The following is a 17,725-nucleotide window of genomic DNA, read 5'->3' on the forward strand; positions in this document are numbered from 1 at the left end:
AACGTTTGTTTATTACGAATTTGTAATTTAAATTAAATGTTAAAACTATTTTTGAAAAGTAGGTACAAATGGCACTTGTAGATATCATTGATATAATTTGAGGCTGTTTATTTTATAAGTATCTTCTTATAATATGGTTGTGTAGCCAATTAGTGGATATCTAAGTTCACAAAAAACCTATCTTGCCGGATATTAAATCTTTGCTTATCGGTCTGCAGGTTTCCTAACCATATAATTGCAATATTTATAATTCAGTATCAGTGTCACTTTCATCAAATCAACCAAATACTTTGTAGGTTTATTACTATAACCTCCTGAACTTTTAGACTCGAATCTAAACAGTATTTCACTCATAGATAAGGCGGCCAACTTTCCGAAAACTGAATGCGGGACTTAACCTTTCGTGAAAAGGGGGGGGAGGGTGCATTGAAAAATGATCGGACGGAACTGATAAAATAAAAACCGTAAGCAAAAAGCTATAATTTAACCTATCAATATCGTGTCACAGCGTGCACTATTGTCTTATTTTCAAAATCATTAGGCCTCACGAGTTCAGTAGAAATAAAGAGAACGAGATTATAAGTAATCTGTGTTCCTGCACTGTTGAGCGTGCGCGCAGGTGGGTGTTGTGTAGAAGCGTGGTAGAAAAATAGGGATGCGGGACATGCGGGACGCATACAACGTTTTGCGGGACTATTTTACTAATAATTTCAAAACGGGATTTCGTCAAGCATTGCGGGACGGTCCCGCAGAATGCGGGACGGTTGGCCGCCTTACTCATAGAAAGCTGTTTTCCTTGGGGGCAACTGGAGAAGGATTACTCCATAAAAGTCTTAAGGCGAAATAAAACTCAATTAACACTTTCCCGTTTATTTAGAATATTCAATAATATTTATCACATGTCGGTAAGAGTTGACAATAAGCACGCCAAGCATTCTTGTATCTTACCACGAACGTCGGTACAAACCTACTGTGCCACACCAACACCACTGGAAAATATATCGAATAACAAACGAAAATCAATAATACAGTTATCTTAATAACTTTATCGAATTAATCATAAGTCAAATTGTTTACAATTTTCACAAAGTATGCAGTTGAAAGCTCTGTTTTTTAATTCACCTGGTATATAAATTCCCTGTAACTTCAATCACTGAAAATAATATGAGTACAATTTTATAAGTTGCCATATCAAAAATGTTGGAAACCATCGCACGTTGATCTGTGGTATTGAACACTCAGCTTGTAACTTTAGCCGTCCTCGGATTAACAAAATTATAGCTCGTCACTTAATTTTTATTACATTTTTGTATGAAAATGATTTTACTTGTTGCCATTCAGTAATGGAGCAAGTCATAAATGAAATGGTATCCTCGATGGAACGACGAATATTCAATTATATTTTACAGTTATTTACCATCAATGGAGCCTTTTACACACTTATAATGAGTCGTAAAATTGTCATAATAATCAGGTTTTAGCAAAGATTATCAGAATAACATTTACAAACAGGATGAATACATTGTATTAATGTTTTGAATGTGTACAATTGCACCTGTGTCGGATGCTCGTAAAAATGCAGTAACCTAGAGTAAGTAATTAAAGAATACCACTTTGTGATGGACAAAAGCATATCGGTAATGGCGGCCTGTCAAATTCACCTTGTTGGTGCCTCGTCCGTTACTTTATAAAAATATATTCCAATACATAATGTAAACTATAGTTGTATTATTCAATAATTTACGGAACATTTTATCCTACGTTGGAGTGCGGCTAAGGTGCACATTTGCGTAATAATTGTAATGCTATACTTATTTCCAACATTTTATTATATTGATAGATACATGTAATAACTTGATGGGTAAATTTAAACTTTGATTAACCTAGTGAATAACATTTGGGTAAATAAATGCGCTTAATATGCTTGTAAACAATTTAGAGAGATAGGAGAAAGGTACATTGTTAACATAATGTCTTAGGTTTTCAGAAACTATCATTTACACACTCATTTAGAAATTCTATAAGATGTATCGTTTTGAAAAGGAAATAATATGACATCACCTAATTCGTGACTTATTATTATGAATTATTGTTTTTATATGAATAAAATCGGAACTTCGTAATGTAAATGATAGCACATGCCAAACCTTCATACACAGAAAAAATCTTAGATTTAAGCACAAAATAATACATAACTAACAATAATGGTAACTAAATTTAGCACAGCAAAAACTATATTAGGCATAATATAATTCATAATTACTTTTAAGACCTTGAAAACCGTTTATGATCGGATTCTAAAGGCTCAGAAGCCAATAACACATAATTATATAGTTATTAAACTACATAAAAAAGTAAGAAAGATACTTAATATCAAGAGGTACACAATAGTAGGAATAACACTTGAGATCTCAAGTTATAAACAATAGAATACATGAATTGAAACATTATAAATGAGCTACAAAACCACGACGAAGTAACTTATGATATTAATACACCTTGATTTAATATAATGAACAATATAGTACACACTTGAATAACTGATAACATTGGTGTCTTTCCAGTCAGTACCTATTAGATTTTACCCTTTATAAGCTTGAGTATTTTCAGGTATTTTTCAATTTCGCTAATTTCTTCATAAGCTTAGAGTAGGATTTCTTTACATGAAAAATTATTCAGAAACATTTTTACAACATTATCTGATTTAACTTTATAAATTATTTTGACATTTCGTGACGCCATTTTGTTTCTTATTTAATGGCGTCATGATCAGAATTGCGCGCTGAATGAAGGAAAATTATCACTTTATACACACTTTATTGTGTATACTTTACACACTTTATATGTTTGGAAAATACTCAGGCGTATAACGGTACGAGTAAATAACTAATTAACATTTTATTAATTTAAGAAGTATGAATATGTTTATGTATCACCGACGTATTGCTTAGAGCTTAGCGAGATTATTTGGTTAAGGCAAGAAACATCCATAGTTAACCTATTTGCTGATTGGTGAAACTATTCCAGGAAAATTGTAATTATTAGAATTATTTTGGGCCCCAAAAGTGACCATTATATTACCCATATATTACCTAGAGAGTATTATTACCAAATTGTTTTCATGTTTTTAAAAAGCGTGTTTTATTGTAAAACTCTTGACTTTTTATATGCGAAAATAATGCTAATAATTAGAACTTTACCAGTTAAACGTAGTTGTTGTTACAGAATAAATTACCAGTCAGCTAATAATATCTTCGGGAATACAAATGTCATTAAATTACTACCTAACATAACAGTTATTTTAAATGTAAGTAATGTCATGTTTCAGTATGAATTATATCTCGAATATAAATAAGTACCATTTTAAAATAGTAAAGTTTATAATTTTAGTAGACAGGTTTCAAATATTATCTAAGAAATTCAAACCCTGTTTAAAGTTATTTATACAAGTAAGTAAATAGTTACAAAATTAAATATCATAACCAAGAATTAGCGTAGATATACGAGCCTTGATAAAAAGTGAATAGATATTGAATATTAATGAAATATTAATACAGTGTTGTTAGGTAGTAAATTACAAAGGTATTGACGAGGTAATCACTGGTCGTTCGATTTGCATCCCGTTAGTTGCTTAGTATGTAAACTACATTCATTACAAGCCTCCGATAAGATCACGATGATCGACGGCATGTGCATTCTACATGCCTACCTGTATATATTGTGAGTATACTAGTAGTATATAAAAACTTATCATCGTTTGTTGCCCGTGGTACTACCAATAGTACTACCAGTAGTACCACGGGCAAATTTTTCTTCCCGTAGTACTACCAAGCGGTCTGGTAGTACCACGGGCAAGAAAAAACTACCCGTGGTACTACTGTCAATATTTTAGGTTTTTTTCAACCCTTTTGTTGTCACAGTTGATATTGTCATCCTAGAAAGAGAATTGAAATATATATTTTTTTAATGTGGATATATTTTGGTACTATTTCGTAAATAGATCTGGTAGTTGTGAAATTTTTCATTGCTCAAAATCGACAAGAGTCAAAAACACTTAGTTTTTTTTTTCATAAATCAGAATTGAATACCTTGATCTCGTGGGATTTACTTGATGTATTTTATGCTATCCTGGTACTTGGTCAGCATTTCCGTCTGGACATTGGAATACTCAGGTAAGTTATGCTGTCTTGGTACACGGGGAGAGCAGTTGCATCGAAATTCCGAGATTGGTAGGTTTACTTTTTAACTCCGGTGATTGATAAAAAGTTACGTGTTGCACTCGAGTGCAAAGATTTTTCACCTTGTGCTCTTTTGATTCTTTCGCTATCGCTCAGGATTCTAAGTTTTGAAACACTCGCTACGCTGCTGTAGCGAGTAGGCAAACAGTCAAAGTCCGAACTTATTTCAAATATTTTTATATACATCATCATCCTCCTGCCCTTATCCCATACAATATTTATTTTAGGCTCATGATTTTTAAAAATTAAAAAATCGAAAAATTTTTAAAGTAATATAAAAGTCATACAAAAATAACAAAAAAAAAAAAATATGTAAGAAAGAGTCACCTACTCCAAAATAAATTATAACAAAGAAATTTATTTGAGAAGAGCACCAGTTGCGAAGTGCACCATTTGAGCATGATGTATAATTTGAGAAGTGCACCTAATGCGTCAAACCCTATGATTCTTTCACTGTTAGGAAGCTATACTATCTGCGCTGAACGCAAAGTACGTTTTAAATCTAATTTACAGAAGACGGCCGAACCAAAAAAGTAAAGTAGGTACTAGGACAGCATAACTTACATGTTCATATCAATACCTACTCAATGCGGTCGATAATTTTAATGAATAACACTACCTACTTAATATAATACTTATCTACTTAATATAAATAAAACGAAAAACGTAAGTAGATATTTAATTCTGATTTGTGAAAAAAAAACTAAGTGTTTTTGACTCTTGTCGATTTTGAGCAATGAAAAATTTCACAACTACCAGATCTATTTACGAAATAGTACCAAAATATATCCACATTAAAAAAATATATATTTCAATCCCACCCAAAACAAAAATGTGAAAGACTGCCAAGTTCGATAATATGGGAATGCTTCGCCTATAAAAGAAGTGAGATCTGAATAAGTACCAAGTTCCATACACATACCTCAGTTAAAAATAGTTACTTTTTAATGATGTTACTTGGCAAGTTTTCATACACCTTGTTATAAACCTACTAAACGCAATGAATCAAGTATTTAATTTTCTATTAAAACTTGCCAAGTAATCATCATTAAAAAGTAACTATTTTTAACTGAGGTATGTGTATGGAACTTGGTACTTATTCAGATCTCACTTCTTTTATAGGCGAAGCATTCCCATATTATCGAACTTGGCAGTCTTTCACATTTTTGTTTTGGGTGGGATTTCATTTATTTTTGTAAGGTTGTTTATTTTATTTTTTTCTTATGATGAAGTTAGTTAAAGAAATGTCTCATTTATACTATCTTTTAGATTTTTTAATATGCACTATGTTTCTTACAAAGAAATGAACTAGATTAACTATGACTAGATTTACCAACTGACTGACATGACATGTTATCATATATTATGTTCGTGGATCAAAGTTACACATTCGTTATTTTCGAAAGTGATTCACACTTGGCCGTTTTCAGATTTTTACTTTACTTTGACTAAATACAAACCTTTGTACCATTCGAAGATATATTATATAAATATAGATAAATTTAGTTCGTTTTAGTTCCTTAGGGGTATAAATTTACACTGGGTATAAAACACCTTCATTATTTTGAAACCGACTCACACTTGGCTATTTTCAGATTTTTTCCTTTACCTTGACATAAAGACCTACCTCCATGCCAAATTTCAAGTCAATACGACCATTGGAAGTGGTCTAGGTTTTTGATGAGTGAGTCAGTGAATAAGTGAATCAGTGAATAAGTGAATCAGTGAATAAGTGTATAGTAAAAATAGCGATTTTCTGACGTCAATATCTCAAGACCTACAATAGGTATATTAATGAAATTTTGTATTTTAGATAACTGAGGGGGTCTCAACAGATACTAGAAATTTGATATGCGTAAATAAAATAGATTTTGAGTTACAGGGGGGTCGAATTTGGCCCGAAATGGTTCGTGTAATATAACCCACGGCCGGTGTGTCGCCTTTTTTGCTCGAACTTGGCGGACACACTGCCGTGTGTCTAGATTCTCTTTCTAGGATGACAATATCAACTGTGACAACAAAAGGGTTGAAAAAAACCTAAAATATATACAGTAGTACCACGGGTAGTTTTTTCTTGCCCGTGGTACTACCAGACCGCTTGGTAGTACTACGGGAAGAAAAATTTGCCCGTGGTACTACTGGTAGTACTATTGGTAGTACCACGGGCAACAAACGCTTATCATCTACGCCTTCGATGCGAGATAATGCGTTTTTGAAAGTAACATTTAATTGCATTGTTTTAGGTATATAATTGTTTATACCAACTCTTTTGTCCATTTCACAATTAATTATATAATTTGCATTGCTTTTGTAATTTCAAAAGATCGTATACAAATAAAGTCAAGTATTATTCTATGTTAAATTTAACTAATAACGCAATTTAGCCTCTAACTCACTCCGAAGGCATAGATATTATATTCATAGATAACAATGAGCACTATTATGAAAAAATATTTTTCTAATCTGCGAATAAATTGTAAAATATATATTTAAGGTGGGCTAATATGTATAGTTAAAGCGGACATGTATTGAATATACAGTAATTCCGATATACACATTTATATATAAATAATGGGAACTGTAACGGAGTTAATTTACTAACGAGAGAGAACCAGTATATACAAAAATATTGCGCTAATATCTGTTGTGGAGTATGCAGTCTAAACAATTGGGTCGCGGTGTGCCTAATTGTATGCTAATGACGGCTTAATCTCGACTTTTTCTGATGAATATTCCGCTCTTAGAGGCCTTCACTTTCTATGAATGAATTATACCTTAGTCAGCCTATAAAAATTAACTGCTTGCATAATAATATTAAACACTGGGTACTATATTTCTTGGCAAATTCATAAATCAACTGAATTGCCTGCTTAGCTGGATTTAAACAGACTCTAATAACTTCCTTTTAATTGGTGCTTAATTCATTGGCATTAAAGTGAATTCAGGCATTACTGAGCGGCGTCGATCATTTGAAGCAGTCTCGCAATAGTTACGACACGGCTCGAACACCCGCGACCCTGAACATTTCAACTAACTTTGCTGTCAAGAAAATTATACGACATTACCGATTATAGGATTTAGGAATATCATTGACAGTGCGAAGATAGATTGTGTACAACTTAATTTGAAGACGCAGTTTTTAAGTACTCAGATTTGTATATTTATCGTCTTTTAGATAAAGTGTTCGAAATTGTGTCCGTAACATTACCTCGCTTCTAGCAGACTAACGTAATTATAACTTTATAGTTCAGTGAGATGATACATAGTATTAAACTTCTGTAATAAACATTCGAGAGCGATTCGATACACAAAGCGTTTTCACTCTTAATAATAGTTTAAACGTCACAATACTTATGTGAAATGACAATGAATATTTGTAGTGTATTTACAAAGACACGCGCGTATCCAATCGCTGTTTTACAATCTCACTTTAGACCCAAATTCACCGACAATATAAACAACAAAAAGTAAATAGTTTTTTAAGAAACCCCAAAGTTATGCTGTCGATGAACTTGGGCTTAATAGAACAATGTGTACGAATAAGTGTTAGGACATTGTCGTAATATCTATCTTACGCACTGGTGTTGTTAGGGACCACCTTTGTTACTAAATAGATAGTTCGCAGTTATAATAAGCCTAATATTAAAATATTGTGTACTTATTTGTGCACTAAAGATGTGAGCCTCCTCATACCCGTTTTAGTAGTGCCTTTGGTTTTCTTAGTCTGCTCTTTGACACCCCTGAAAAAAAATTATACAAGTTAGTACATACTTTGATATTGATGAAACATACTCATATAATAATGAAGTACTTATAACTACTTTCTATTATTTTACGACGACGATAATATGATGACACTATCGCTACCGTGATGTATTGTATTACATACAAGGTAACTGTATTCTACTTTCTATTCTACATGATTTATTTCTCTTTTTCACATTACATCAATGTCTTCCTCTTCTGTCTTATTTTCAGGGATTTCATTCTTTTCGGGACTTGGATCGCACAGATTAAATTTATCGTATCTATATTTAATGAAAACAAAAAATAATTATTATTCAGATAAAAATCGAAGACCACCTAAATTATTATAAAATAAAACGAAAACCTTGCTATTGGACCGTGACATTTTTAGTGCAATATTATTTGTGCAGCCTGATGTCATCAGTTGCACTACTTTTACTTTTTATTTGTCATCATAAAAGAGCTTGATAGCTGCTCGCCTCATTGATATTGCGTAGGAGCCTCCAATTTGTCGAAAGTAGAACATGTGCAAAGTTTTTAATATCTTGAGAGAATGTCATCTTAGAATGTGCAATATATGCGTTAAGTAATAAATCAAGCTTCCTTTCGCTCGCAGGTCAAATAGATTTGTAGGAGATCAATTTTCTCAAGTTCAATTGCTTAAATAAGCACTATTCTGTGGTAACAATGAAAGGTTATTTAACAATCTAGTGGGGTAAAAAAACGCGAAAATAACAGCGAAGGAAAAAATAGGAATGAAAATCGTTGAATCACCAAATAAACATCAGAAAGGGTGGCAGGTACCTACTCAACGCTCATTTTTTTTCGTCTAATTATATCATCAATTTAACACAGTGGGGACCTAACTCATTTTTCTCCACGAATCTTTTTTAATATTAAATAAAGATATCACAATTAAATTATATCACGAATAAATAATTTGCATCTATCCCCCCCTATATTTGTCCTTAAGCCACGGGGTAAACTTACTCTCTCTCTCTATCCATCTAAGACATCTTACAGTTCTCTAAAGTAAAAAAGGTACTCACAAATAGCGCGTCAGATCTTCGATATCGACGAGCATGGAGTCTTGTCCCATGTGTAGCTCGTCGCGCGCCATCAACATCTTCACGAGCGTGTCGTTCAGCGACTCAATCTGAGAGTGCAGCTCGTTCACTATCACCTGCAATCAAAACACAACATATGAAATCAATCAGTAAAACCCAGACTTTTCTAACTCAATAACTTGCCCCTTGGTGGGTTTAAAAGGCCTCAACAGTAGGTACCTAGGTACTGAACTATATAGATGACGTTTTCTTACTAATATTATAAATGCGAAAGTTTATTTTAGATGTAGGGTAAGAGGGACAGGGGGATTTTTTATCCGGTCGCGGGAAGAAGTTTCCTTTGACGCAGGGAAAGCGAAAAGACGAGTTTTTTTTTAATTATGTTAGATGTGCGTATCTTGGAGATAAAACCACATGTCGCATATTATATGAAAATTAATATAACGAAGTGTTATTAATATATTTGATATTGAATATTAGTGCAGGTAAACATCCTCCTAGAGGTTGTTTGGAAGTGATTAAAATGCGATAACACCTTTGTTGTTAATTAAAATTATTAATAATAATATCCTTCATTTATCGTGTCGTGCATTCGTTACAGGTTTGTTTTTACCTTAACATGCAAGAAACTATTTAATTTAATGTTACAAAACTTTTATTACAATGTACTGATGGAAAGTTAATGCATTCATCTTTATGACCATAAAGACTACCAACGGTGTCAAAATTAATTATATGTTGTTAAAAACACATTAAAATAATATTGAACCTTGAGGCCCGTTTATTAAAGTTGAAAATAAAAGTTTGCTATTATCTCATGTCAATTACTTATGGTAATTTACTTACATTAAAATAAGAAAGCAAACATACTCTTTAGAACGTGAAGCAAGCATGGAACGTGAAGAACATACTTTTTAGTTTTTGGTAAATGTCAACAGGTCATACCGTGACTACCACAGCCTACATAAGAGAAAATTGGGCACACTCTAAGCAGTACAGATTTTCGTATCTAGAAACTGGTAAAGCCATGACATTTGAACCCAAAAATTACGATAAACATTTCGACATCATACTATGTAATTTAATGCAAAACGACAAAAACACCTAACAAAATCTTAGCACAATAGTCATTGTGGCGGTATAAGTCCATTGTATTAATGGTCTTTGTGCATGAGTCAGCACGCGCCGAAGCCGATCTTGATCTCCAAGGCCGCGCCGAAACGTCGTAAAAACCAGCAATCATATCATATTGCACGTTTATTTAGTTTTCAACAATCTAGACCTGTTCTAAACTGATTTTTAGAACGACATACTAAGGTTGCGTGCGAGCGCAAAGTTACCTACACACATTAATCATATGAACACAATAAGGCAATGTACCGAACAAAAGCCAAGTGGGAGGCTATTGGTATTCATAAACAACTGAAGTTTCATAACTTGGTGATGACATGAGCGTGGGATAACTTAAGCATTATGTACCTACATATCTATTCTAAATAACTTAAGAGCAAACAAATCATAATATTTTTTAAATTACGTCAAGGTTTCTGCGTTAGTTAAATTAGTACCTAAATCAAAGAAACAGACAACTTAATTTTCCTGCAATTTTGGCTGCATACCAAAATTTCCTGCTACACCTAACAAGGAAATAAAATATTGAGTTATAAATTTCTGTTTTTGACTGAAATCTTTGCCGAGTTAGTTATAAAACTTTCTTGTTTTTGTATGCCCTCGGATCGTATGTGTTGCTGTTTTTCAGAATGCTTAAGTGAAAATGCATGTAAGCAAACGTGGCATGCATTTTAACTGGGTAGTCAATAGAAAAATAACACATGAGTGGGTCTCGATGTGTTATTTTATACATGTTTACAACATAAGCGTCCGTTATCTTAAAACTTCATGGTAAAAAGTTTTTTTTTTTTTTTTTATTAAAGTTGTTTTGAAAAAACTGCTGGTCACTATCAAGATGAACATCAAGGTATGAATATAGCAGAGAAAAGGAGAAATATTATATATAAATATGCTATGGTCATGTATGTAGCAATGGTCTATCTTGCAATAGATGAAACAAACCTGCAACTGTGCGATGTTCATGTCAGTGAGTAGCTGTCGGGAGACGCGGCGTCGGTCGGGCGCGAGCGGCGCGTTCGCCTTCTGCATGCTGCGCCGGAGCATCTCCGTCACCGGGGAGACGGCCCTACTGCGACGTTCGCGCTGCAATACAATACAATCATGTATTTAGATTGCTGATATTATCATAGATTTCCCTATATTTGCTAAGTGCATTGATGTGTCTTGATGAAAAATAATACAAGTTATGAAAAGAGTTTCTCTTCTACATTGCTATACATAGCTACATTGTCCCTAACGCATAGGGCAAGGGCAATGCACATATAAAACTGTATTGAAATAGATTGGTTAACTGTTGAAGGGCCCAGATGATAATTAACTTAAAAATAGTTCTAGAAAAACTCCCCTTATTTTGGAAGTCAACAGGCCTACATTATAGTTCGGCCATTCAGAGAATGCGTTCCTGACACGTCGCGATTGAACTGACGACGTAACTTTGCAATGGCGTTGCAGTTACGATAAAAATATTTTTGCTGGTTGTTTACCGTTTTAACAATTGAGGAGCATTAAAACAACATTATTATATCAATAATCAATGAATGTAGTTACGTCGTCAGTTCAATCGCGACGTGTCAGGAACGCATTCTCTGAATGGCCGAACAAAACTAAATACAATAAACTAATTTAGATGTATACCTCCATCTGTATACGAGCCATCTCTTTGGCTTGCGCCAGTGCAATCCTGGCCTCAGTCTGTAAAGTTGCTTGCAGGACATAGAAATCAGACTCTTTTATTTCAATGTGCCCCAGAGAATGTGATGATCTGGACTTAGTCTTTAATGAAAGGGATGTAGGGCGAAGTTTTGCACCTGCAAACAAAGTAACTTATATTACAAATGGAAAGTACCAATGTTTATGGGTTAAGGTTAAATTACATGCAGATGCCAAAGAAAGAATTTGTTAGAATCATTATTGAAAGTAATGACTAGCATCAAACATCAATTTGATATCTTAGAAACTTAAAGCACTTTTGTAATTTTCCTTCTTACCACTTTCATTTTTATCACACAATCAAAAACAATCACAATAGAATGCAAAGCCAAGAAGTAGAAAGTTAAATGTTTAATGACGAGCCTTCTATAATGGTGTTAAATCAATTATCTGCACACAGCGTGACCCGAACGTGAAACAATAGACAGGACATACTCACCACTCTGCACAGTGCTTATTTTGTCATGTTTTGTGATGTTAACTGATAACGGTCTTGTTTGGTACGGATGGTTGTAGCTGGACTTGCTAAAAATACTTGACCGTGACAAACTTTTTGTATTATTGTAATTCTTTTCTATATCTGATGCTTGAGATTCATTGTCAGACGCTGTCTCATTCATGAAACATATTTGTAGATTCATCCCTGTACCAGACACCACAAGAGTATGAGCACAACACATAATGATTGCGAAAGATAGAAAGCATTTCATTTACAATGAGCAAAGCCAGCAGTATGCCTAAATTCATTAATTATTTTTTACATAGTTTTAACCTTCAATTCCTTTATTGATTAGGCAATTAGCTGGAAAATTTCTAGATGCCAATTGTAAATGAAATATAACCCAAAGTACCCATTTAAAGTAACATGAATTAGAGATTGTTCTAAATAAGATTGTGATTATAGAGGATATTATGTGAACCATCATATTAATTAGCACCATATAACCCAATAGCATATAATAAAACATAAAAATAAAATTATTATTAACTGATAATAAAATTTTTCTAACAACACAAAAGTTTATCTCTATGCCTATGTATAATCAAGATAATAAATAATTAATTAGTGTTCACCAAACATTACAAATTGTTTGAATTATTGTTTACATTGTTATCTATGTTATTGATATTTACAATTTACTTTTGATACCACACCGAACCCAAATGTAGTTATGTACAAAATGCTCACCACTTTGAAGTCGTGAATGCAAGCTAGGTTTCTTCCCTGGCCTGTCGGTGTGGCCCATACTATAGTACTCATCAGCTTCTGCCCCCATAGCCAGTCGCCTCCGAATCTCTTCCCTATCATTGCGTTTCTGAAATAGAAAAGAGTTTAAACAACAAAGGACTTATGAACCATGTGGTATTTATCAAGAATGCCATTTTATTTGTAATTTTCCCATTCATGTAGAGAATTCCTATTTTATGTATTTAACTGAATACTCCTAAAGCAAGACACCACTCACAGAGTAAAACTACCGAAAAAGGTCAATAGGTGTTAAATTGTACATCTCAAATATAGATTGGTAAGGGTATTTTGCTCAGGCCAACCGAACAAGCAACTTCTGATCAGGATTTGAAAATATACTACTATAGTTCTCCATACTTCGAAGGGCCTTACATTTTTATCAAAAGGTGCATTCTCAGTAACAGTCACAATTCTTGTAAACTTGTCTAAGATGTTAGGGTTATTGTCGGCAAGACTAGGCCACTCAATCTCTGTCAGGGCACACTCTGCTGTGCCAATAGCTCTTGGACTCAAAACAGTATCATCACAATTTTCTACATTAATATTTTCACTATCAGTTTTAATAAACAACTTTGACTTGAATAGATGTAAACTTCGTTTAAATCCAGATTTTTCTATCGTATCTGATTTCACACTTTCGTGAATTTCTTCAGGCGTCTTGCTAAATTTTCTTCGAATGTTAGTTACTAAGTTTTCAAACATATTAAATACTAATCAGTCTTCTTTATTTTGGCAAAAATATGGCACGGATGGCTTTGTACAATAACTGTAAATCGAAGTAAACAAAAAATGGAAGTCCTGTCATTCCTGTCACTTTGACATTTAGGACAAGGTCAAGAAATGTTCCGTTTATTCTACATCCTGATTTTTTAAGCCACACAAAAACAGCAAAAATTAATTTTAAAAAAGTAAAAAACTTACGAGGCAACAGATGTTGTCAACAGATTCATGGTTATCATACGTAATTGTGTACAAATCCAAAAGAAACCTGGTATCTTTTTTATAATGTCTTTGTTCCGAGTTAACAAAATAAGGCATTGACGCCATCACTTCACTGAATTAACAATGAATTTAAAACAGTAATTAAATATTGCACTTAGCACCACTTGCCACTTGAATCAACTGGTACCTAGAAAAGACTGACAGCCTGCTGCGCCGCTGAATCACCTTAGAAAGCTGTACGTACTACCTATTGATAATTAACTGTTACACATGGCTGCGGCAGACGTGGATCAAACGCGAATGTGCGGTTACCGTTAACTTAACACCGCGAATTTTAAATGATGTTAAAGTTTCATTGTATTTATTGTTCCCACGAAGCACGAACGAATCATTACTTTTTGAAGACAAAGCTATATGATACGGTTAGCTAATGCGTTCTTTAGGACGCTTATGTAATTGTTTCTAGTGAGTATTATATTACTTTGAGTAGGTACCTATGTAGTGATTTTATTGCTACTTTCGTTCCATTGGTTAACTATTGATTAAAACCCGTGAAAAATGTTAACACCTCGGCAGGCTCGTTCAATGTTCGGATAGGACAAGTTAGGAACACGAAGGAATGCTTTTGAGTACACAGAATAGTACAGACTGACTCTGTTGAATTTATTTTAGGTAAAATTGGTACTATATACCTACTTAAGAAAAACTCACCCGTCTCTCAGCTTCTTTTGCTGCTTTTAAATGATTTTCAATTGCATCCAAATCCAATTTGGGAAGGGCTGTTTCTATGTTGTACACGTCAAAACTCCCTGTAAAATACATAAAAAAGAACATTAAAATATACGATGATGGTCACAGGAAAGTCATGTGAGAAAGCATGGGTTTGTGACATAAGCACACATAATACCTAAGTCCTTTAGAAAAGAAGTGAAAGACTAACTTCGAACAGCCTACGTAAGTTAGTATACAACTTACTATAAAACTTATTTTTAGGGCCTGTGTATAAACGACGGACGTGAATCACGCGTTCCTAACTAGTTTATTTCAGCTTTCCATTATTCTTGAGTAGGCATTGATGTACAAAAACGGCATTATTATACAGGTATTAGGACATTTTTGCCGGAGCGATAACAAGTAAGTAAATACGTAGGTACAGTTATTATAAACATATAATAAACATAAAAAATGTGCGTAGTAGATTAAGTTTATAAAACATAAAAAATGCTGACTTACCCAAATCTAGATCTTTCGAGCAATCATTTTTACGGACGGAAGTTTTACTTTGAGCAGTGCGGTAAGAGTTTTTACTTGAAGTAATTTCTTTTTGTTTGTCTCTGGCCGCCTTGGGTTCACTGGAGTATGAATGCATTTTAGATTAGGAACACTAACACAATGCTACATAAGTAAACAAATGGTTCTACCACGCCTTATTCGCAAGAATTCTATCAATTCAATGCGGGCCAACTAAATTAAATTGGTACAAGGAATTCCAGCGCACGTCGTGTGTACTTCCCTTCTTAATTTATCGGAGTTATACGTGCTGCGTCAAATCTATTTTAAACGTTAACCTGAACGTGGCACCAAGCAATGAATAATTTGCATTTGTGTAAAGACTTGCAACTTCTAAAACTTACTTGCTTAAAGAACTTAACGAATTGACACAAGTGCATCTTATTGGTGAAAGTTAAAAGTTACCTAATCCTAACCGAATCAAGAAAAAAAAAATCCTGAAAATTATTCAATAATAAAGTAATAAACACTTACATAGGAGATCGTATAGGATTACTTCTAATACTGAAATTATTATCAATGTGCTTGGTTTTACTAATCTCTGGCTTATCTTGAGTGTGAACACTATTTAGTAAACTATAATCTTTCGAATGGTGTCCTATCTCATTAGAATTTCCATCTATGATAACAGTTTCCTTTTTGCTTTCCGCCCATAGTCTATCGCGTTCACGCATTTCATCTAGTTTTGGAATTATCTTTCTAAGCTCGGTGCTAAGCTGCTTGATTGTATTCTCAACATTAAGGCTCAACTTCTCCGTGTCGTAATCATTAATATTTATTTCATCCTTTCCATCCGACAGAAAAGCGTCTGCGATCTTACCATTGGTGTTATTTTCTATTAATAAAAACGTAGGCCTGTTTAGACTCATTTCTGTTCTAGTATTTTTTTCATTTTCTTTATTTATTTCATTAATTTCTTTGTCTATCTTTTGTTGCTCGGATAAACTAACTTTCAGATTATCTTCAATGTCATCACACTGCGTTTCAACTAATTTCTTTATGACTTGATTAACGACGTCGCTTATATTATCTATACATATAATAAATCTGTAAAAAAACTGTGTCTGTACATTGAATATATTAAAAAAATAATAATTGGGTGGGGTTTAGAAACAGTAATGGAGCACAAATCCAAAAAAAAAATTCTGTCTGTTTGTCTGTATGTCTGTATGTCTGTATGTCTGTATGTCTGTATGTCTGTTTGTTTGTACACGCTAATCTTCCGAACTACTGAACGGATTTCAATGATTTTTTCTTTGTTGTATCAGTATTAGGCCTGGTCAACATATAGGCTATAATTTATCTTCGAAACTTGAAGACCTGATGCAGAACTCCAACAGACCAATAAAACTATAAGAGATACAAATATGGTGCCGTGGCAAAAATTGTTTCATTTGATGAGCATTTTCAGCTGAGATTATAAATTTTAAGATCTGGAACACCTGATGTGGAACCCCAAGAGCCCAGCTTCTCTGTACCATATACAGGTATGCCGTTTTAGCAAAAGTTGTTCAATTTGATAAGCACTTTCTATTGACTTATACAAATTGAAGATCTAAAACACCTGATGTGGAACTCCAGGGGCCCAGCTAGACTATAGCATATAGAGGTATGACGTTTTAGCAAAAGTTGTTCAATCTGATAAGCACTCTCTGTTGACTTATAAAAATTGAAGATGTAAAACACCTAATGTGGAAACCCAGGAGCCCAGCTAGACTATAGCTTATAAAGATATGACGTTTTAGCAAAAGTGGTTCAATCTGATAAGCACTCTCTATTGACGTGTAAACATCGAAGATCTGGAACACCTGATGTGGAACTTCAAGAGCAATACTACACTTGAAATGTATAGAAATGAATGTTATGAAATAGGTATAGTGAATCAAAATAAGTAATTAGTCCGTCTTTTAGATAACCCTAAAATAATGGACACGCATTTTTCTTTTCTCTCTCTCACAAACAAATAATAACGAAGATACAACAACGCTTGAATTTCGTGTTAAGTCACTGCTTAGTACAAATTTTACATACCTAGACGTGGCGTCACGAGCCTCCACTCTCTAACTTTGTTGCGTTTTATCTTCATTATTATTTTGTATATCTCTTCCAGACCTCGGGACTACAGAGTTCCAAATTTTTGGGAGGCAAACGTGGGGTCGAAGCCAACACGCTGAAGCCCTTTTGAGACAACTTTAATGAAATGGTGACACAAAACCGACGATTATCCCTTTATACACTATAGAAATGAACCCAAGGACAATCCCCGGTGGACGTCGTTAAAAAAAAGACAATCCCCGGTTCTGTGCTAAACTATTGCTAACTATGGAGGAAAACTACTTGGGCTATTTTGA

General features: G+C 33.6%; 1 protein-coding gene across 1 annotated transcript in view; it reads right to left on the minus strand.

Annotated features, from left to right (window-relative positions):
- Nucleotides 1-854: 854 nt before the first annotated feature.
- Nucleotides 855-17,725, minus strand: part of LOC124645798 (schwannomin-interacting protein 1 homolog) — a 39,389-nt gene continuing 22,518 nt past the window's right edge. The window contains exons 5-14 of the mRNA XM_047185697.1: nt 15,849-16,404; nt 15,318-15,436; nt 14,796-14,893; nt 13,083-13,209; nt 12,333-12,536; nt 11,819-11,991; nt 11,126-11,266; nt 9,035-9,168; nt 6,423-7,978; nt 855-3,755 (exon numbers count right to left, since the gene is read on the minus strand). Of these exons, the coding sequence (XP_047041653.1) occupies nt 7,897-7,978; nt 9,035-9,168; nt 11,126-11,266; nt 11,819-11,991; nt 12,333-12,536; nt 13,083-13,209; nt 14,796-14,893; nt 15,318-15,436; nt 15,849-16,404 (1,634 nt within the window). The 3' untranslated portion in view covers nt 855-3,755; nt 6,423-7,896. The remainder of the gene's footprint in view (nt 3,756-6,422; nt 7,979-9,034; nt 9,169-11,125; nt 11,267-11,818; nt 11,992-12,332; nt 12,537-13,082; nt 13,210-14,795; nt 14,894-15,317; nt 15,437-15,848; nt 16,405-17,725) is intronic.

This window comes from Helicoverpa zea, chromosome 3 (genome assembly GCF_022581195.2).
Source record: "Helicoverpa zea isolate HzStark_Cry1AcR chromosome 3, ilHelZeax1.1, whole genome shotgun sequence".
Classification (NCBI taxonomy): domain Eukaryota; kingdom Metazoa; phylum Arthropoda; class Insecta; order Lepidoptera; family Noctuidae; genus Helicoverpa; species Helicoverpa zea.